The 23,265-nt window shown below is 38.9% G+C and overlaps 1 protein-coding gene across 1 annotated transcript; it reads left to right on the forward strand.

The window, feature by feature from the left end:
* The first annotated feature begins 214 nt into the window (after window positions 1-214).
* LOC124800749 lies at window positions 215-3,208 on the forward strand. The gene is made up of 3 exons (XM_047263020.1): window positions 215-354; window positions 811-1,038; window positions 1,127-3,208. The coding sequence occupies exon 3, from the start codon at window positions 2,599-2,601 to the stop codon at window positions 3,034-3,036; it is 438 nt and encodes a 145-aa protein (XP_047118976.1). The 5' UTR covers window positions 215-354; window positions 811-1,038; window positions 1,127-2,598; the 3' UTR covers window positions 3,037-3,208.
* The last annotated feature ends 20,057 nt before the right edge of the window (window positions 3,209-23,265 follow it).

A 23,265-nucleotide genomic window follows, 5' to 3' on the forward strand; every position in this document is an offset into this window, starting at 1 on the left:
ATTTGTCAGAAACTGTTTCATTTCAAGAATTTTGATATTTATAAATTTTGCTCAGAGCAGCACTTAGAAGCTTGTACAACAGAAGTAGTATTTCATAATAAGTGCTTTTTAATAGTAGGTAGGGTAAACGACCCTATTATTGACACCCCACCAGTAATTGGCACCCTGCTAAGAAACATTTTGTAATAAGGAAATTTTTAAGTTGGTAGTACTGTTTTAGAAACAGATGAAGACCTCTGTTTTCGCTTGTTGCACTGCATTTGTTTCAATGCCTTCTGGGAACTGTTTTGGAGGGAAGCTGACCTGAAGTCGATTGTAGTGAAGTTCCCTGTGCAAGAAAGGATTTTCTAAGAGGTAAGTTAAGAAATACTGCCGTATATTAAGTGCTGTAATTGTGTGGACATCTCATATTTCGAAATTATGATACCATGGTTATCAAATACAATCAGTATGGAGTTACTGGAATAAATTAAAACATTCTAACCTCAAAAGTATAGAAGTTTAAGCTGTGCCAATAACTGGATTTTGCATAGCCTGTAATTCTAATTATTGGCACCAGGTGCCAACAAATGGTATTTTGCATTGATTCACTTTCATAGTGAAATTCATTTTAATCTTGATAAGAATGGGAAATAAATGTAGCTGTAAAAACAGCAACTTCAAATGATAACTGTAACCAGTAAATGGCACCGTGCCAACAACTAGAAAATTGTGTGCCAATAACTGGAAAATTATGTACCAATGACTGGAAAATTATTAAGCAATAATTGGCATTGATTTTAACATTTTTCTGCATCTCTTTCATTATAGAAGTAAACTGAATGAAATATGGGTCCTAGGCGAAAAGATTCATACAGTGAAGAAAGCCTTCAGAAAGCACTCCAAGAAGGTAAAGAAAGGCATCTCATTCAAAGCAGTGTCCAGAATGTACGGGATTCCCAGATCAACATTACAATTCCGGCTGAGTAATAAATATACCAAATCATCCCATGGGCCAGCGCCTATACTGAGCACAGAGGAGGAAAACACCCTTGTTTGGTGAGTGTTGCTACCCCTATAGATTGACTCATTGAGAATTTACAAGCTAATTCACTATATCTGACAATATTCTTAATTCTCTTTTCAGGTGGATCTTTGAATGTGCTCGGAAGGGATTCCCACGGCGAAAACAAGATATTCAGGCAAGCATGCAAGAATTTCTTCATAACAGTAAATGCCCTAATCCTTTTAAGGGTGACACCCCTGGTAACTAATGCTATTCTGCCTTTTTAAAAAGGCATCCGGAAGTTTCTGAAAGAACACCTGAGGGTGTAACTGCTGCAAGTGCTTGTGTTAGTGAACAAGACGTGAGAGGATGGTTTATGTCCACAGAAGACCTCCTTAAGGAGAAAAATGTATTTGATGTGCTGTGATGTCCAAGCCGTATTTTCAGTGGCAATGAAACTAATTTTGTTCTATGCCCTAAGGAAGATATTGTACTTGCACCCACAGGCTGTAAAAATGTCTATGAAGTAGAGAAAGGTCCAGCCAAAGCTACTCTCACTGTCATGTGCACATTCTCAGCAGATGGAAAGATGTTCCCTCCAATGATAATTTACCCCTATCAGAGAATTCCTACCAATGTTATCAGCAAGGTTCCTGAAAAGCGGGGCATCAGGAGAAGCGACAATGGATGGATGAAATATGAAGTTTTTTTCAAGTTCATTGCTAATGTTTTTCATCCATATCTCCAAGAAAATAAAATCCTACGACCAGTAATTCTGTTTGTTGATGGTCATAAAACCCATTTAGCATACCACTTGAGTGAGCTGTACACAGATCTTAAAATTATTCTGACATCTTTATATCCCAATTCTACTTGAATATTACAGCCTGCTGATGTTGCTGCCTTCAGACCTCTCAAAAGTGAATGGAAGAATGCTGCATTCGCATGGCAAACAAACAACGATGGAAAAGCTATAACTAAAGAGGACTTTGCACCAATCTTGAAAGAAATGATTGAAAAAATGGACCTTGAAAACACAATTAAAAATGGTTCCAGAGCTACTGGGTTGTACCCATGGAACCCAAATAACATTGATTTCTCAAAGTGCTTTGGTAGGAATGTTTCTAACCACAATAATATTAACAGCAACAGCAGGAAGTCAGAAATCCTGCCTCTTCCATATGACACTTTTGTTCAGGTTGTTTCGAGAAGAGAAAATAAATGAATTTGAGACTATATAGAATGCGACAGAAAACGCTCATGGAGAAGATTTCTTTCTTCTGTATCAGCTATGGAAATGTTATCAAAATGAAAACCAAAAACAGGAACAGAAAGCTACTGAAATCACGCCAGATGCCAACTTGTCCCTTTCTGATGAAAATCTGAACATTTCAAATCCACAACATGCCTCGAGTGAAGAAGCTAGCCAGAGTTCATCAGGAAGTGATGACACAGAAGATATGCCTATAGTAAATAAAACTCCAACCAAATGTATAAACGAAGTGCTTCTTTGGCCAGAAACACCAAAAAGGAAAGGAAAGTGACAAGTGGAATGAGTACCATTTGTTTTAACCTCAAGAAAGTGGAATAACCTGCACGAGGAAAAGGTAAAAATGAAGGAGGATGCCATGAAACAGAAAGAAAAACGAAAGCAGGAAAGAGAAGAGAAGAAAATGAAAAAGCAAGCTACTGAACAAATTAATAAAAAGAAGAAAATGAATAGAGAAACCAGCATTCTGACAGAGCTGACATCCCAAGCTAAGCATTCAGAGGTTGAGAACGCTCCAGTTTCTACAAGTGGTTGCATGAGGAATACAGAAAAAGAGTTTCTTGGACTGTGCTTCAAATGTACAAGAAGTGTTTCTTCCAAGAAGGAATATGAATGTAATAGCTGTAAAAAACTTTTCCACTCTACATGCATCCCCAGTGGGCATCAAATACATATCCCAGATGATGATCTCTTTGTATACCATAATTGTTACATGGTACATGATAGTGATAATACTGATGCCTTTGATGATGAAAGTGATTTCTCTGAAATGGTGGAATAAATTCTTACTGCTTGCATCACACAAAGGCCTATGCATAGCAGTTCTTCAGGAATAGAACTCACACAAAGGAAAGGACTGAGAACAAACTCAATTTGGTGTTTCTGTAATTCATAGTTGTATTTGTATAGAGTGTTATGTAATTTTACTGAATTAATAAATTGATTCTCAGGTTTTCTTTATTTTCTTAATTTTCACCTACTATTGCATTACCAAGTATTAGGAACAGCTTATGATAGCTGGTTGTGAGTAATAATATTATTAATAATAAGTAAAGTTGTTATAAATTGGGGGTGCCAATGACTGGTAATGTGCATGCCAACTACTGGAAAATTGTGCCAATAACTGGTAAAATTTTACATATTTTAAGCAACTTATTTCACATGGAAAATAAAGTATAAAACTTTTGTAATTGTAGTATAATGTTACTTTAATATTCTAGTATGTTTTGTGTTAGAATTATACTTCAAACAAGGAAAGTATTGTGGATACATAATTTACCCTACAATGTTCTTAAAGTGCCAATAATTGGGTGGTTTACCCTATATACAGGTCACCTTCAGGAAATTTTAACATCTTCATAAAAAATCTAGAAGCTCTGTTGTCCCATCTCATGGTTGTGAACTTTGCAACTAGGATATGTAAATGCTCCGAGACTGTTATTGATAATATCTTTGTACACAAATCTAGGGGAAAAATGTCATGTCACAAAACCAACAGTAAATGGGCTATCTGATCATGACATGCAGCATCTTGTGTTAAATGTGGAAACTTGTCATAATAAAAAATCTATTAAATCTGAGCACAGGAGGGTAATAAATAAGTAAAAAATTGAGAAATTCAGGAAATTACTCAAAGACATGAAATGGATAGATGTTTACAATACTTCTATCTCAAATGAAAAATAAAATCATTCATTAATAAATTGTTTTCCCCTAAAGGTAACTCAAATCACACAGAAGTCAAAAAGTAAACCATGGATTACACAAGGACTAAAGATATCATGTGGGACAAAAAGGAGATTGTATTCACTATCTAGGAACAGCTCTAATGTTAGAAGTGTAATGCATTACAAAGTATACTGCAGAGTATTGAAGCAAATAATCCAGAAACTGAAGCAGCTTTATTATGAGAAAAAGATAATTACATCAGGCAACAAAATAAAAACTGTATGGGGTATACTGAAGACAGAGACAGGTGAGGCCAAAAAGGAAGAGGAACAGGAACAGATAGCTCTAAAAATAAATGAGACTTTGGTAACAAATGCATGTAATGTTGCAAACCTCTTAAAAAGGTACTTCATTTCTGTTACTGTCTGTTTGGGGTTATCAGGTTCTTTGAACAGTGCAATGGAGTATCCGAAACCAGTCTTTAAAAGTAACTTCAGTAAAATGGAAATGACCCTCATGTTTCCCAAAAAATTGCACCCATCACAAAATCCTTAAAATCTAAGTATTCTAGTGGGTATTATAACATATCAGTGAAGTTAAATCAAAGGGTGCTCATGTGAGTTGAGTTCTATCTTAAGTTATTTGTGTAATCAATCTCTTATCAGTGGAACATTTCGAGACTGGTTAAAATACTCTGAAGTTAAGCCTCTTTACAAGAAGGGGGATAAAGAGATCCCATCAAACTATCGACCAATTTCACTTTTGCCGGCTTTCTCAATAAGATTTGAAAATGTTGTGTTCAAATGTCTCCTCAAGCATCTGACTGCAGATAATATACTGTCAAAGTCACAGTTTGGATTTCTTAAGGGTCCTGATATAGAGAAAGCTATTTACACTTACAATGAGAATGTACTTAATTCATTAGGTAATAAATTAGAGGCTACTGGCATTTTCTGTGACCTGTCAAAAGCCTTTCACTGTCTGAACCACAGCATTCTTTTAGGTAAATTAGAATATTATGGTGTCACCAGCAAAGCTGCGAAATGGTTTGAGTCTTATCTATTTAACAGGAAACAAAGGGTGTTGTTGAAAAATACCTGTGCAGTAAGCAGTCAGTGTTCATCTGACTGGGAATTAATTACATGTGGTGTTCCTCAAGGTTCCATTTTGGGTCCATTGCTTTTTCTTGTGTATGTTAATGACCTTACACATGTTACATTGCCAGATGCTAAGAGCGATGAGCATATATATGTACACAAGGTATACAAGAGCAATGCTTTGGCAGAGCTGTCATTTGTACTCAGGTGATTCATGTAAAAAGGTTCCCAACATATTTATAGTCGCACAAAGGGAATTAACAGACTCTGAATGCAGAATAGTAGTTGGAGCTAGAACATAGGACATTCCATTTCAGAAATTCGTAGGGAATTCAACATTCTAAGATCCATAGTGTTAAGAGTGTACTGAGAATACCAAATGTAAGGCATTATCTCTCATCAGGACAATGCAGTGGCCAATGGCCTTCATTTAATGACCAAGGGCAGTGGTGTTTGTGTAGAGTTTTCAGTGCTAACAGGTATGTAACACTGAGTGAAATAGCTGCAGAAACCAATGTGAGACATATAACAAATGTATCTGTTAGGACAGTGCTGCAAAATTTGGTGTTAATGGGCTATGGCAGCAGAAGACCAACATGTGTGTCTTCGCTAGCAGCAAAGGCATTATCTCTCACCAGGACAATGCAGTGGCCAATGGCCTTCATTTAATGACCAAGGGCAGTGGTGTTTGTGTAGAGTTTTCAGTGCTAACAGGTATGTAACACTGAGGGAAATAGCTGCAGAAACCAATGTGAGACATATAACAAATGTATCTGTTAGGACAGTGCTGCAAAATTTGGTGTTAATGGGCTATGGCAGCAGAAGACCAACATGTGTGTCTTTGCTAGCAGCATGACCCCACCTGTAGTGCCTCTTCTGGTCTTGCTACCATATCAATTGGACCCGAGATGACTGGAAAACCATGGCCTGGTCAGATGAGTCCCAATTTCAGTTGTTAAGAGCTGATGGTAGGGTTGAAGATGGTGCTGACCCCGCAAAGCCATGGACTCAAGCTGTCAACAAGGTGCTGTGCAAGCTGGTGGGGGCTCCATAATGGTATGGGCTGTGTTTACATGGAATAGGCTGGATCCTCTTGTCCAACTGAACTGATGATTAACTGGAAATGATAACGATCAGTGACTTTGAGATGATTTGCAGCCATTCATGGACTTCATGTTCCCAAACAACGTTGGAATTTTTATGGATGAAAATGCACCATGCAACCAGGACATGATTGTTTTGAAGAACATTCAGGGCAATTTGAGCAAATGATTTGGCCACCCAGATCACCCAACATGAATCCCATTGAACATGTGAGAGTTCAGTTCATACACAACATCCTGCATCAGCAATGCTTTCACAATTATTGGTGACTATAGAGGCAGCATGGCTCAATATTTCTGCAGGAGACTTCCAACAACTTGTTAAGACCATGCCACATTGTATTGCTGGCAGAAAGGGGGTCCAACATGATATTAAGAGGTACCTTATGACTTTTGTCACCTCAGTGTGTGTTTGCAGACTAGCTCTTTGCGATAAAGCATTTTGTGAAGGCCTTTGTGAGACCTTCAGCATACTGGGCAAGGGGTTTCTTCTCAATGCAAATACATCATTCTCAGGTGGCCAGGCTGTATGGGAGGATTTTTTGGTCTGGAATGTATGGCACTGTTGAAATGCAGGTACTGTTGGTGGTTGGTGTGTTTAATGTGGACACAAATGTGGATGGAGCCATCAGAGAGAAGGAGGTCAACATCCGGAAGGTGGCGCACTGGGTTGTATGAGGATGAGGTGAAGCAGATGGGAGAAAAGATGTTAAGGTTGTGAAATAATGAGGGTAGGGTCTCTTGGACTTGAGTCCACATAATGAAGATATCAATAATGAACCTGAACCAGACCAGGGGTTTGGGGTTTTGGGAGGCTAGGAAGGTTTCCTCTAAATGGCACATAAACTGTCTGGCACATGATGTTGCCATGTGTTGTAGGAGCCAAAGGCTGTACCATGGATTTGTTTGTATATCTTCACTTCAAAGGAGAAGTAGTTGTGTATTAGGATAAAGTTAGTAAAGTGTTTGAGGAATGAGGTAGTGGGTTTGGAGTATGAAGGGTGTTGGGAGAAGTAGTGTTCAATAGCAGCAAGACTGTGGGGATGAGGGACGTTGGTGCATAAGGAAGTGGTATTATGAATAGGGAACCATGATGTAAAGGGGTGGGGATGGTGGAAGGATGGCGAAGGAAGCAGTGGGTAAATAGATTTTGGGCAATTGGTTGGAGGTGCTGGTCAATGAGGACCAAAGTTCTTTCAGTAGAAGACAATAACCAGCTACAGTGGGGTGTACAGGATTGTCGGGTGTGTGGGTTTTGGGGAGCATGTAGAAGGCAGGTGTGCAGGATGCCATGAGGGTGAGGAGGGAAATGGATTCATTGAACCAGGCCATGAGTTTCTCCCAACACCACAAGTTTCTCCCAACACCCTTCATACTCCAAATCCACTACCTCATTCCTCAAACACTTTACTAACTTTATCCTAATACACAACTACTTCTCCTTTGAACTGAAGATATACAAACAAATCAAATGTGAGGTGCCAGTGCCTCATTGTGCTTCTCATGCCATATCCCCACACCCCGCAACCCTCCCACCATCCCCAAGAATCAGTTGCATTGGAGCACCCCTTTTGTCACCCAGTACCATTCTGGACTTGAGCAACTCAAACACATCCTACATCAGGGCTTTGATTATTTTTCATTATTCCCTGAAATGAGGGAGATCCCACTCAAGATCTTCTCCACCCCTTCTAAAGTGGTATTCCATCACCCACCCTACCTCCACAACATCCTAGTCCATCCCTATGTCACTTGCAATCCCAGCCCCCTGCCACAGGGATCATATCTCTGTGGAAGACAGAGATGCAAGACCAGCACAAACCACCCATCCAGCTCTTCCTATTCCAGTCCTATCACATGCTTATATTATCTCAACAGAGGCCAGGCCACAAGTGAAAGCAGACATATTATGTACCTGCTCCACTTCAATCACAGCACAGTTTTTTTATATTACCACCACCAAATTAGGGCCAAAAGCAAAGTGGACTACCATGTGGTACAACATGTGGCTGAACATAACGTTCTTGAGGCTGCTTCATAAACTGAGACATTTGGATCCTCCCCTCCACTGTCAGCTTTTCTGAACTGTGCGGATGGGAGCAATGCCTACAATAGATTCTCCACTCCCGAAGTTATCCTGGCCTCCACCTATGATAACCTACTGTCTCCATACCCTCCACACAACAATTTCCACCCACTCTATCATATAACCTACTCCAAATTCTTATCCCCTCACACTTGTTTTGCTTGCTCTCTGCCAATGCATCCACCATTCTTTACCCCTCTATGCTCTCCTCCCAGGGAGCCTTGTCCTGCTGCCTTCTAGTCCCTGCACACTTCACCAGACAGTGCTTTCTCACCCCCCCCCCCCCTCCCCCCTCACCACCACTGCTCTTTCTCCCTCTTCCCTGCTCTGCTTTCATTGAATGCCACAGTTGCAATCTGGTTTGAGCGGCCAGAGTTAATGGCCATGTGTCCATGAGGTGTGCCTACTTGTGTGTGTGTGTGTGTGTGTGTGTGTGTGTGTGTGTGTGTGTGTGTGTGATCTGCAGCTCAACATGTTATCTTTACAGTGAGTGACAATCTGTCCTTTTCATACTTGTTGATATTCCAATGTTCCATGTAAAATGCCACTTTGTTTTAAAAATGACAGAAATTGCTTTATCGTATTTCTCACAAAGTTATAACAGAAGAGTGTATTACGACAGTTGTATATGGTATCTTAAAACTGAAAGTATATATACAGTACTTTCTGTTAGGCCCTTCTATCCATAAAAAACCACATTTTGTTTTTGTGTCATTGTGTGTATTGATATGGACGTATAGAGGATAATTACGTGCACAAGCTTTCGAACAAATTTTGGAATAATATTGTTTTCACTCCGACATGTGACTGAAGTGTTGTCAGTAAAAGAAGTAGGAAACAAAGGTGAGAGTGAGAGAGGGATGCATTTAGAGACAAAAACAGAGAGAGATATTGAAGTGCAACATGAAATATTCTCCATACTTGGTAGACAATACTAGCAACTCCTCAACAATATGTTGGCAACTACATGAAAAGACAAAGAAACAAAACATTCTTCTGCCTTAGTGAACAATACTGGCAACACCTTGACAATACAGTGAAAACTACCTGCTATGTTGGTAATGTTGCCCATCTGTACTGCAAACGTGCTGTGTATTGCAGCTAAATTGCAGCAATTTTGACAGCAATGCTACTGCAGCCAAATATTGCCATACAGTACAGTCCATCTAAATGCACCAATATAAAAACAGAACAGAACTGCCTCCTGTATGGAGAGTGCTGCTGTTTATATAAATATCAAATGGTACAGAATATGCAAACATTACAAATGTAAGAAACACTAAGTAGCAATTACAAATAAACACTAAATAGCAAATAATTGCTGGTGATGGATTTGAGCTGGTAACCCACAACACAGCAACCAATGATACTAACTGCTGCTCTACAATGTATGCAGCACAGCTCACAGCATTGCTCCCTCTTCTGGAGAAACCACGACTGCAGCATTCTAGGTGTAGATCTTGTTGGTGGTCCTCTGTATGTCAGTACTGTAGGATCCTCTCATTAAAGTCATGTTCACATGTTCTCTTCACTATGATAAGCAGTGAAAGTTGCCCTTTCTGTTGAAACTTTGCAATCATCAAACAGGCCTAAAGTTTCCTTGGGCCTCTGATTGATCAACTGCACTTCAGGACTGAAGTGGGGATTCGTACAAAGGACATGGATGACATGTCTGTGTTTTTGTCTTTTTGATGAAGGATCATAACCATGAGTTTTGCATGTGGCATCTGAAAAGCAAAAAAGGATTTTATATGCCTCAAAGAAGTGTTTCAGTGACTTTTTCAATAGTCCAACTTTCTGCACAGTTTTAAAAATCTGTTCCAATTCTCCCAGGCTGTATCTCACTCGCTTGTGCTTGCCATTGTAGCACTCAATTTTTCTCCTGGGCTTTCAGGGACCACATACAAGCCAGCTGCCTTGCTTCTTTGCTCTTGCTTATGAGGAATTCCACATAGTCATCCTGAGTATGTTGTTGTTGTGGTCTTCAGTCCTGAGACTGGTTTGATGCAGCTCTCCATGCTACTCTATCCTGTGCAAGCTTTTTCATCTCCCAGTACCTACTGCAACCTACATCCTTCTGAATCTGCTTAGTGTATTCATCTCTTGGTCTCCCTCTACGATTTTTACCCTCCACGCTGCCCTCCAATACTAAATTGGTGATCCCCTGACGCCTCAGAATATGTCCTACCAACCGATCCCTTCTTCTGGTCAAGTTGTGCCACAAACTTCTCTTCTCCCCAATCCTATTCAATACTTCCTCATTAGTTATGTGATCTACCCATCTAATCTTCAGCATTCTTCTGTAGCACCACATTTCAAAAGCTTCTATTCTCTTCTTGTCCAAACTATTTATTGTCCATGTTTCACTTCCATACATGGCGACACTCCATACAAATACTTTCAGAAATGACTTCCTGACACTTAAATCAATACTGGATGTTAACAAATTTCTCTTCTTCAGAAACGCTTTCCTTGCCATTGCCAGCCTACATTTTATATCCTCTCTACTTCGACCATCATCAGTTATTTTGCTTCCCAAATAGCAAAACTCCTTTACTACTTTAAGTGCCTCATTTCCTAATCTAATTCCCTCAGCATCACCCGACTTAATTCGACTACATTCCATTATCCTTGTTTTGCTTTTGTTGATGTTCATCTTATATCCTCCTTTCAAGACACTGTCCATTCCATTCAACTGCTCTTCCAAGTCCTTTGCTGTCTCTGACAGAATTACAATGTCATCAGCGAACCTCAAAGTTTTTATTTCTTCTCCATGAATTTTAATACCTACTCCGAATTTTTCTTTTGTTTCCTTTACTGCTTGCTCAATATACAGATTGAACGACATCGGGGAGAGGCTACAACCCTGTCTCACTCCCTTCCCAACCACTGCTTCCCTTTCATGTCCCTCGACTCTTATAACTGCCATCTGGTTTCTGTACAAATTGTAAATAGCCTTTCGCTCCCTGTATTTTACCCCTGCCACCTTTAGAATTTGAAAGAGAGTATTCCAGTCAACATTGTCAAAAGCTTTCTCTAAGTCTACAAATGCTAGAAACGTAGGTTTGCCTTTCCTTAATCTTTCTTCTAAGATAAGTCGTAAGGTCAGTATTGCCTCACGTGTTCCAGTGTTTCTACGGAATCCAAACTGATCTTCCCCGAGGTTGGCTTCTACTAGTTTTTCCATTCGTCTGTAAAGAATTCGTGTTAGTATTTTGCAGCTGTGACTTATTAAGCTGATAGTTCGGTAATTTTCACATCTGTCAACACCTGCTTTCTTTGGGATTGGAATTATTATATTCTTCTTGAAGTCTGAGGGTATTTCGCCTGTTTCATACATCTTGCTCACCAGATGGTAGAGTTTTCTCAGGACTGGCTCTCCCACGGCCGTCAGTAGTTCCAATGGAATATTGTCTATTCCGGGGGCCTTGTTTCGACTCAGGTCTTTCAGTGCTCTGTCAAACTCTTCACGCAGTATCATATCTCCCATTTCATCTTCATCTACATCCTCTTCCATTTCCATAATATTGTCCTCAAGTACATCGCCCTTGTATAGACCCTCTATAGACTCCTTCCACCTTTGTGCTTTCCCTTCTTTGCTTAGAACTGGGTTTCCATCTGAGCTCTTGATATTCATACAAGTCGTTCTCTTATCTCCAAAGGTCTCTTTAATTTTCCTGTAGGCGGTATCTATCTTACCCCTAGTGAGATAGGCCTCTACATCCTTACATTTGTCCTCTAGCCATCCCTGCTTAGCCATTTTGCACTTCCTGTCGATCTCATTTTTGAGACGTTTGTATTCCTTTTTGCCTGCTTCATTTACTGCATTTTTATATTTTCTCCTTTCATCAATTAAATTCAATATTTCTTCTGTTACCCAAGGATTTCTACTAGCCCTCGTCTTTTTACCTACTTGATCCTCTGCTGCCTTCACTACTTCATCCCTCAAAGCTACCCATTCTTCTTCTACTGTATTTATTTCCCCCATTCCTGTCAATTGCTCCCTTATGCTCTCCCTGAATCTCTGTACAACCTCTGGTTCTTTTAGTTTATCCAGGTCCCATCTCCTTAAATTCCCACCTTTTTGCAGTTTCTTCAGTTTTAATCTACAGGTCATAACCAATAGATTGTGGTCAGAGTCCACATCTGCCCCTGGAAATGTCTTACAATTTAAAACCTGGTTCCTAAATCTCTGTCTTACCATTATATAATCTATCTGATACCTTTTAGTATCTCCAGGGTTCTTCCATGTATACAACCTTCTTTCATGATTCTTAAACCAAGTGTTAGTTATGATTATGTTGTGCTCTGTGCAAAATTCTACAAGGCGGCTCCCTCTTTCATTTCTGTCCCCCAATCCATATTCACCTACTATGTTTCCTTCTCTCCCTTTTCCTACACTCGAATTCCAGTCACCCATGACTATTAAATTTTCGTCTCCCTTCACTATCTGAATAATTTCTTTTATTTCATCATACATTTCTTCAATTTCTTCGTCATCTGCAGAGCTAGTTGGCATATAAACTTGTACTACTGTAGTAGGTGTGGGCGTCGTATCTATCTTGGCCACAATAATGCGTTCACTATGCTGTTTGTAGTAGCTTACCCGCATTCCTATTTTCCTATTCATTATTAAGCCTACTCCTGCATTACCCCTATTTGATTTTGTGTTTATAACCCTGTAGTCACCTGACCAGAAGTCTTGTTCCTCCTGCCACCGAACTTCACTAATTCCCACTATATCTAACTTCAACCTATCCATTTCCCTTTTTAAATTTTCTAACCTACCTGCCCGATTAAGGGATCTGACATTCCACGCTCCGATCCGTAGAACACCAGTTTTCTTTCTCCTGATAACGACATCCTCTTGAGTAGTCCCCGCCCGGAGATCCGAATGGGGGACTATTTTACCTCCGGAATATTTTACCCAAGAGGACGCCATCATCATGTAATCATACAGTAAAGCTGCATGCCCTCGGGAAAAATTACGGCTGTAGTTTCCCCTTGCTTTCAGCCGTTCGCAGTACCAGCACAGCAAGGCCGTTTTGGTTATTGTTACAAGGCCAGATCAGTCAATCATCCAGACTGTTGCCCTTGCAACTACTGAAAAGGCTGCTGCCCCTCTTCAGGAACCACACGTTTGTCTGGCCTCTCAACAGATACCCCTCCGTTGTGGTTGCACCTACGGTACGGCTATCTGTATCGCTGAGGCACGCAAGCCTCCCCACCAACGGCAAGGTCCATAGTTCATGGGGAGGATCCTGAGTATAGTCCGGCTGAAACAAAAACAGTGTACCCATTGATGTTTGGGCCTCATGACTGGATGTCCACTTAGTGGCACATCTGTGACTTAGTGCCTCACTAACGCTTGGAAATTGGAGGAGCATGGAGCAGTGGTTAGTTGGTGACTCTCAGAATGGCAAGATGGTTGGTGTCTGCTGGGTACGCGCAGTGCTTGCGGTTTTGAAGTTTGTTGTTTGGTGAGCAGCACTAAGCTGGTTTTGGCTATGTCAGACTTACCCAGACTTGATGGCCTAATTTGCTTATGGAGATGTCTCATAACTATGGCTTGAGATGGAGATTATTGGACTTCTTTAGGGGAGAAATGTAGTGACAGAACTACATCCAGCAAAGGATTGATGCAGTACATCAAATTGTGTATTCCTGTGTCCTCCAGTTTTGCTGGGTTCAGCAGTGGTCTGTATTCACGGTGTCTACTAGTAGCGGACAATCCACTTTTAAGATCCTAGCCTTTGAACAATTGTGGCTGAACCACTGAATTGATTGTATTAGTACCAGGTGTTATTTGTGTGCTAGCTCAGACCATTTCTAATTCCCCCAGAGTCTTTATGAGTGTTAAAAATGCCTGTTGTTCCATAGAAGAAAAATGGGGCTGATAGGGTGCAGTTAGATTATTTACCTCCAGGACAAAGGGAACAATTGGCTAAGTTGTGCAATGAAGTCATGGATGTCTTAACAAACAGGTTGGATTTTATGAGCATCATTAAGTATTGTATTGAGATGATGCATATGGTGCCTGTCAGAGGACCACCTTAACATTTGTTGCCACCCCAAATGGACTTACATGGACTAATTGAAGAAATGTTAGAACAGGGTATCATCTGTCCATCTAAATCAGCATATTCCACGCCCACATGCAAGTCAAGATGTGTGGAAAATAATAATGGGGAACTGAACAAGCAGACGGTGCCGCTTTGGGATAACATAGCGAAAACCTAGGGATGGAAGTGTGTGTCATCACATCCCCCTAAAATATTCAAAGCTATGCCCTCAGCAGGCAAGGTGATGCTCATAATCTCTTTTGATGTCCAAGGTCCGATACTCATCAAATTTCTCAAGCCGTTGACAATGATGGCCTATGAGACACTAAGTAACCTATACAATTCTGTCAAGACCAAACAGCCTGAGCTGCTCTGCTCCATGATAACACACATGTACATGTCTCCAACATCATACAAAATGAAATGTCCAATAAAGTGAGAATAGCTTGAGTCACAGTGACAGAAATTCTGGGAACAGGGAATCACTCGCCTCATGAAATGATGGAATAGTTGTCCTCAGGCCTCTGGTCATCACTTTTGAACAAAGATGTCAATTATACACACAATGTTTTATTTATTTATTTTTATTTACACATCAAGTTCCATAGGACCAAATTGAGGAGCAAATCTCGTAGGTCATGGAACATGTCAGTACATGAAATTACAACATAAAAGTAATAACAAATAAAAATAAAATCTTTGTGAACCTGAAAAAAGTCAATCCATAAGTTAAAGTAAACACAATCAACAATAAAACAAGAATCAGCTTAAGTTTTCAAGGAACTCCTCAACAGAATAGAAGGAGTGACCTATGAGAAAATTCTTCAGTTTCAATTTGAAATCACATGGCCTACTGCTAAGATTTTCTAATTTGAGTGGTACCTTATTGAAAATGGATGCAGCAGTATGATGCACACCTCTCTGCATAAGAGTTAAAGAAGTCTGATCCAAATGCAGGTTTGATTTCTGCCTAGTATTAACCAAGTGAAAGCTGCTTATTCTTGGGAATAAGCTAATATTGTTAACAAGAAATGACAGTAAGGAATGTCAAAATACCCAGACTCATGAACAGGGGTCGACAAGAGGTTCATGAATGTACACCACTTATTTCCTGAACTGCCCATGTCTGAGCCAAAAAATATCCTTTTAGAATGGGAAGAGTTACCGCAAAATATAATACAATATGACATAAGCGAACGAAAATAACCGAAGTAGACTAATTTTCATGTCGAATGATAACTCACTTCAGATACCATTTGAATAGTAAAAATGGCTGCATTAAGTCTTTGAACAAAATCCTGAATGTGGCCTTTCCATAACAATTTACTATCTATCTGAACACCTAGAAATTTGAACTGTTCAGTTTCACTAATCATATGCCCATTCTGTGAAATTAAAACGTCAGGTTTTGTTAAATTGTGTGTTAGAAACTGTAAAAACTGAATCTTACTATGATTTAGCATTAGTTTATTTTCTACAAGCCATGAATGTAGGTCATGTACTGCACTATTTGAAACCGAGCCAATGTTGCACACAACATCCTTTACTACCAAGCTAGTGTCATCAGCAAATAGAAATATTTTAGAGTTACCCGTAACACTAGAGGGCACGTCACTTATATAAACAAGGAACAGGAGTGGCCCCAACACTGATCCCTGGGACACCTGCCACTTGACTGTACTCCACTCAGACCCCACATCACAGCCATTCTCAACATTGTGAATAATGACCTTTTGCTGTCTGTTGCTAAGGTAAGAGGTGAACCAATTGTGAGCTACTCCCCATATTCCGTAATGGTCCAACTTCTGGAGCAACATTTTGAGTTCAACACAATCAAACACCTTAGTTAAACCAAAAAATATGCCTAACGTTTGAAACCTTTTGTTTAACCCATCCAGTACCTCACAGAGAAAGGAGAATAAAGCATTTTCAGTTGTTAAATGACTTCTAAAGCTGAACTATACATTTGATAGCAAATTGTGTGATAGAAAATGATCAATTATCCTTACATACACAGCCTTTTCAGTAACTTTAGCAAACACCCATGGCATAGAAATAGGTCTACAATTGTCTACATTATCCCTGTCTCCCTTTTTATAAAGAAACTTTACTACTGAGTACTTTTACTCGTTCAGGAAACTGACCATTCCTAAAGGAAAAATGACAAATATGGCTAAATACAGGGCTAACATGTGCAGCACAGTACTTTAATATTCTGCTAGGCACTCCATCATATCCATGAGAGAACAGAATAGAATAGAATAATTTTATCGTTGTTAGGCCATTAAGGCAATAGACAAAGTCATACATATAATACAATATAATTCATGTTGCAATAGAACTATAGGTTTGTCATTAAAGTGTAATATTACAATTGATGAAATCCTACAAAGTCATACTTGTAACACAATATAATTCCTGTTGCAAAAGAGCAATGGATTTGTTATTACAGTATAATACTAAAACTGACAGGGTCATACATATAATACAGTATAATTCATGTTGCAAAAGAACAATAGGTTTGTTATTACATGCTTATATTACAATTGGTGAAATCCTAAAAGTCATACTTATATTACTATATAATTCCTGTTGCAAAAGAGTAATCATTTTGTTATTACAGTATAATTTTACAGTTGATAAAATCCTTTATGTCGTAGAATGGGTGGGCAACTAACAGTCGTACAGTACTTGTTTGAATGGTTGCTCTGGTAAATCTTGTATAGCTAGTGGAAGCTTATTAAATAATTTGTGCCTCATTAGTTCATAACTGTTCAGTGATTTTGAGAGTCTGTGGAATGGAGTATAAAGACATCTATTCATCCTAGTGTTGTAGCAATGTGTATTCTCTCAGTGTTTACCTTGTCCTTTTTTTCCCCTAAGGTAAGTCTTTCCGCTCCCGGGATTGGAATGACTCCTTACCCTCTCCCTTAAAACCCACATCCTTTTGTCTTTCCCTCTCCTTCCCTCTTTCCTGATGAAGCAACTGTTGGTTGCGAAAGCTTGAATTTTGTGTGTATGTTTGTGTTTGTTTGTGTGTCTATCGACCTGCCAACACTTTCGTTTGCTAAGTCACATCATCTTTGTTTTTAGATATAGTATATATATAGGTTTACTACAGTCATAATTTTTTGCCCAGAAAACAAAGGTTTACAGTGTGCCTTATATGATGAGCCTGTAATTACCCTAATAGCTTTCTTCTGCAGTAGAAGGATGTCACGCACATAACTGGAGTTTCCGCGTAAAATGATGCCATAGGTTATTATGCTTTGGATGAATGAGAGATAGGATATTCTAACATAATTTTTAGGTACAATCTATCCTTAACAGATAGATTACCCTAGACAACTTACCACTAAGATACCTGTCATGTTGACCTCAAGATAATTTGGCATCCAAATATACCCCTAAAAACTTAACATAACTATGATCATCAGATGGTAGCTTGTCTTTTAGACTAAATACTATCTGCTGAGTTTTGTTTTCATTAAGCAAAAATCCATTTGCTTTAAACCAGTATGATGCTTGAGCAATTGTCTCTGTAACACAAGTTTTAAGGCTATTGAGGTCATTACTGCTGTTCAGAAAAGTTGTATCATCTGCATATAGTACAGTTTTTTATTTAATACATGACGGCAGGTCGTTAATCATTATTAGGAACAGGAAAGGGCCCAGTACAGATCCCTGTGGGACACCTACCTTAACTAGTTCTACACTGGACAATTCTTTACCAACACAGACAGTTTGCTTATGGCTCTGTAAAAATGAACTTAATAGTTCAAGGCTATTACCTCCACACCATAGAAGTCCAATTTTTCAAGTAGTAGTGTATGTTCTACACAGTCAAAGGCTTTGCTTAGGTCACAAAAAGTGACTTGAGCAAAGTCTTTATCCTCAAATACTTGATGGATGTATTTAACAACAGTATCTATTGCATCAATCGTTGACATGTTTTTCCTAAAACCATATTGAGATCCACTAATAATTCCCATATTATCAAAGTAATCAGAGAATTGTTTCTAAATTGTGCATTCCAGAACTTTAGAAAAAGATGGGACTATGGAAATTGGCTGGTAACTTGAGGTAGAGTCTGTATCCCCTTTTTTATAAACTAGAACTACCCTAGACAGTTAAGCTCATCAGGAAAATATCCTTCAGCTAGACATTTGTTTATACAATGTGTTAAGGGGTACACTATACTGCCTATGTCTTTCTTCAGTATGTTACAGGATAAGTCATATATGTCTACACTGTCTGATGATTTTAATTGTTTCACTGTTCTTAATACAAAATCTGGTGAGCCCTCACAGAAACTGAAGATACTTGTATTTGTTGATGATCTACAAGTATTTTTTGACAGTAACTGTTATGAGCTGATTTCGGGTTTAGCAATGCCACTTCCTACTTCCTACTTCTTCAACTGATTTAACAAAATAATCATTCAATTTTTGGGGAGAGATATTAATTGTAACACTTCTTTCACCTTTAGCAACACTATTTATTAGCTTCCAAGCAGCTTTGCACTTGTTGGTGGATTTCTCAATACTTCTGAGATTGTGTGCTTTTTTGGCTTCTATGGTCGCTTTTTTATATTCATTCCTACATGTAACATAGGCTAGTTTAGCTTGATTAGTCTTAAATCTACAATAAACATTGTGCAACAACATAACTTGGTTTTTCAGAGTGGGTTGGGTTGTTTTGGGGAAGGACACCAGACAGTGAGGTCATCGGTCTTTTCGGAGTGGTCAGCTGTACTTTGTATTTTGTCTTTTTGGAACTTTAGTTTTCAGGACTCAATCAGTTAGGCCTACTTTGAATTTCTTTGTTGGAATGCAGTCATTAAAGTATGCCAAAAATACTTTAAAAATCCTAGACTTCTTGGTCTTCAGTGATTTAATTACTGACTCAATCTCCCCCTTGTCTGTTTCACAGAGGAGTGTTTCAGACATCAATCTTGGAAAGGCATTTTCCAAGAAAGTTATATGATTCCCTGTAGAAACTAGATTTTTATTTTATTCACCAGCAATCCTCAGAAAATGATTGTTAAATACTGTACATATATCTGATTTATCAGTAACAGAAATATTTTTACTACGTACTGACTTTGTATCATCGACCTTGTACTGTTGACCAGACACTTCCTTCACAACAGACCATATGGTTTTAATTTTATCCTGTAAATTAGCTATTTTATTTGCATACTACATACTCTTTGCCTTCCTAACAATGTTTTTAAGCACCTTACAATACTGTTTGTAATGCACTGCTGTAGCTTGATTGTGACTACTTCTAACATTTTGATATAATTCCCACTTTGTTCTACATGATATCCTTATCCCACTAGTGAGCCACCCAGACTGCCTATTACTGCTAGTACCCCATGGAGAATATTTTAATGAAAAGCACCTCTCAGAGAGCATGAGAAATGTGTTAAGGAAAGCATTATATTTATCATCTATGTTATTGGCACTGTGAAAATCCTGCCACTCTTGTTCCTTGACAAGGTTTAAAAAACTCTCTGTTGCTGTTGGATTAACTTTCCTATATAGTTTGTAATTATATGTGACATTTGTTCGAGTACAAAAGCCTTTTAGTGCTAAAATTTGTGCATTGTGGTCTGATAGGCCATTAACCCTTTTACTAACAGAATGCCCATCTAGTAAGAAGAATGAATAAAAATATTGTTTATGGCTGTGCTACTGTTCCCCTGCACCATAGCTGGAAAAACATAGTCTGCATCTGATCATATGAATTTAGGAGATCTACCAACATCCTTTTCCTTGCACCATCATATACAAAATTTATATTGAAGCCACCACATATAACTAATTTCTGGTACTTCCTACAAAGTGAATCAAGAACCCTCTCTAGCTTGAGCAGAAATGCTCTGAAGTCAGAGTTAGGGGACCGATAAACAACAACAATTAGAAGTTTAGTTTCACTAAATTCAACTGCCCCTGCACAACGTTCAAATATCGTCCAGTGCAGAGTCGTGATACGTCTATGGACTCAAATGGAATACTGTTTTTTTACGTACATAGCCCCCCCCCCCCCGCAAGGAACTCCTTGAAAAACAGCCAGCTAATCTGTATCCTTGTAAAGGAAGCCTCTGAATTGTCAAATTATTTAAGTGGTGGTCCAATATATCAATAATTTCAGAGTCAACATCTATAAGCAGCTCACTAACTTTATCTCTAATACCTCTTATATTTTGGTGAAATATGCTGATTCCTTCTCTACTTAGAAACTTGACATCCTTGGAAGGCGAGTCCTTAGAGGGACTTCCTTTAAGCAGGTATACCTATCAGCTGACTTCAATCAAAAAATGATGCAGCTCTAACACCACTACTACAGGAATTTTTCCACGAGTAATCCCACCACCACCCACTACACTGTCACCTACAAGCTTTGCCAGCCTCTCTTTTCATTTGCGTACCCTCATACTTTCCATTACACTTTGCCTAATCAGAAAAGTGAAGTACCCGGAAGACATGAGCATGTATCTATATAGCTTCTAACATGTAAACACTGTCAGCAGGTATGTAAATGATTAGAGCTGCAATTGTCTGTGACAGGTAGAATGACCGCCAGAGTGAATTAGCATTGCTCATGTGAAGTGCTGTTACCAAGTCGGGTGGAATATGTAAGGGGTGAGAAGAGCAACAGATATTGAGAGATCACAGTGAAAGACATAGAGATACCGCATTCTCATATGTGATAGGATTATCATTGCATATATAGTTTGAAAGGGGCTTCATTGTGGGTCTCCATTTAGCCAGTAGGCCGAATCTTGCAGTATCCTGATTTATGGAGCATTGGGAGATAACAGTGCTCTGATGTTGAGCTGCTTGGGAAGATGAGGATAGGTATACTTGTCATCAGGACTCTGGTCAACCATCTCTGACCACCACAGGGGGAATACAGTGATTGCCATATTCCACTGTCAGAATAGCTTCCATTATGTAACACATTCTGTGAATTTGGTCACTCAAGGCGGTCCCCTACCATACCCACTGGCCTACCACCATCCCATCCCTGTAGACATTCAACCCTTTCCAGAAATCTTATGTAACTTTTGTAATTATCTCACAGTGTAGCAGTTAACACTCTCTGAATGTAAAATCCAACATTTGCTCGATACTAATATCAAACACTTGTGAGCATTTCATTCATTTCTATCAGTATTCATGAAACACTTTCATTACACCACAGTCTGACTGTTATCTTTCTGCACTCCAAAAATCAACTAACAACTCCCTCTGAATTTCTACCAACCAATATTCTTTCAGAAATTTATCACCAAATTCTTTGAGATCCCTACAAGTATTTGAAATGTCATTCCCACAACTCACTTCTTTCCCTTTCAGATGTCCCATGATAAAAGAAATTTGTTCCTGTGTCAACCAAGATACCAGTAGTACATCCATAATCTCTTGAATGGACAACTTCAGGTGCACATTACCTTGCAAATCAGAACAATTTATCTTGTGACATCTAATAAATGCAGCAAATACTGTATAACATTCTGTGGCAATGTTTGATTTTTTGTTCAGTTTTGATCAATTTGTAATCTACAATAACATTATCTGCCTGCTGTCCACTTTGAAATGACTCAAGCACAGTTTGCTCAGCACCCAGCTTACAATTTGTCTTATCTACATGATTACACTAGACAATTCTTTACACAAAGCTTCCTCATATGTGGCTTGCTTTACCTCTGCCTATTCAGTGAAGGTGTGGCAGGTGTTTTCATTTGATTCCAACTTTTTTGTGATCTGTAGCTTGGATTCTTTGGTGCATGTTTCACAAAGCTTGTGTGCAGAGTAAGTTCTGAGTCTGCCTTATAAGTAATGAATTTCACTTTAGAATTAACATGCTCATGAAGTTGTACTTGATATTGGATAAACTGGTTTTTAAAGTCTTGTTTCACTTCCAATTTCCATAGAACCCTGTTTTCAGACCTGATCAATGTTGTAATTTACACTATAGATGTTGGTCTCTAGCTCATTCCTTAGAGAAGAATTTCCCTTACTAATTTCAGCTTTTATATTGGCACAGAAAACATCATTTTCTTTTTTCAATTCTGACTTTATATAACTGAATATCTCAATTAAAGCTGAAAATTTTTGCCCATCAGGACTGACAACCTAAGGCAGGTTCTCCACTACTGATTTTATCATTACATGTCATCAGTACCACAAGATACTGAATTGCTCTGCTTGAGTACAAATGGTTGCATTTTCACTTGAGGTACTGATACAAGACTTGGAGATTGTGCAGCACTCTCATCTGCATGAGTAGAATGCATATCTGGACTAAAAATTTCAATACTGCTGACTCCATTTTAACCCTACCATATCAGTATTCTCTTCAACGTCACTCTGTGACATAGAACGTACTGCATCCTTGCTCTCAGCCATTTTGTTCTGATGCTTCACAAGAGCGCCCAGTAGTTGTTAAAAAGGTTGATAACTTAGCTTATGGTGATATGGCCAGTCCATTGTTCTCTGATGCATCATCAGTAGTCTTGGACTATGTGGCTGCTCATGAATCATACCCACTACATCATTCTGCTTAGCCACTGCCCTCAGCCACAAGTTACAGCTAGGTCCACCCTATCAACAGATTTATAACTGACTAGTGCTCTTATCTCCCCTTGGCAAGGGTGAAAGTTCTGCCATAAACTTCCACTATTACAGGCTTTTAAAACAACTCATTAATATCTCACAATACCACATTCAGTGTTGCTTTTAAAAACTATGTAGAGATTATAACAAAACACCTTACTCTCAGTACTTCTGTGTGGTATTCAGTACTGTTTCCCAGCAACACAATGCACCACTTTGTAACCTAATTCTCCCTACACATCCATCTCTGTATATTTATTATTAACAGATAGGCAAAAAAGACAAAAACAATATGCAGAGTCTCTTTAGACTGCATTAACAGCTGCCTTAAACTGGCAGAATAACACACACACACACACACACACAC

This window comes from Schistocerca piceifrons, chromosome 1 (assembly GCF_021461385.2).
Source record: "Schistocerca piceifrons isolate TAMUIC-IGC-003096 chromosome 1, iqSchPice1.1, whole genome shotgun sequence".
Classification (NCBI taxonomy): Eukaryota; Metazoa; Arthropoda; class Insecta; order Orthoptera; family Acrididae; genus Schistocerca; species Schistocerca piceifrons.

Bases quoted from the DNA above. Each gene is read 5' to 3' on its own strand.
- LOC124800749 (XM_047263020.1), top strand. From the start codon at position 2,599: ATGAAGGAGGATGCCATGAAACAGAAAGAAAAACGAAAGCAGGAAAGA.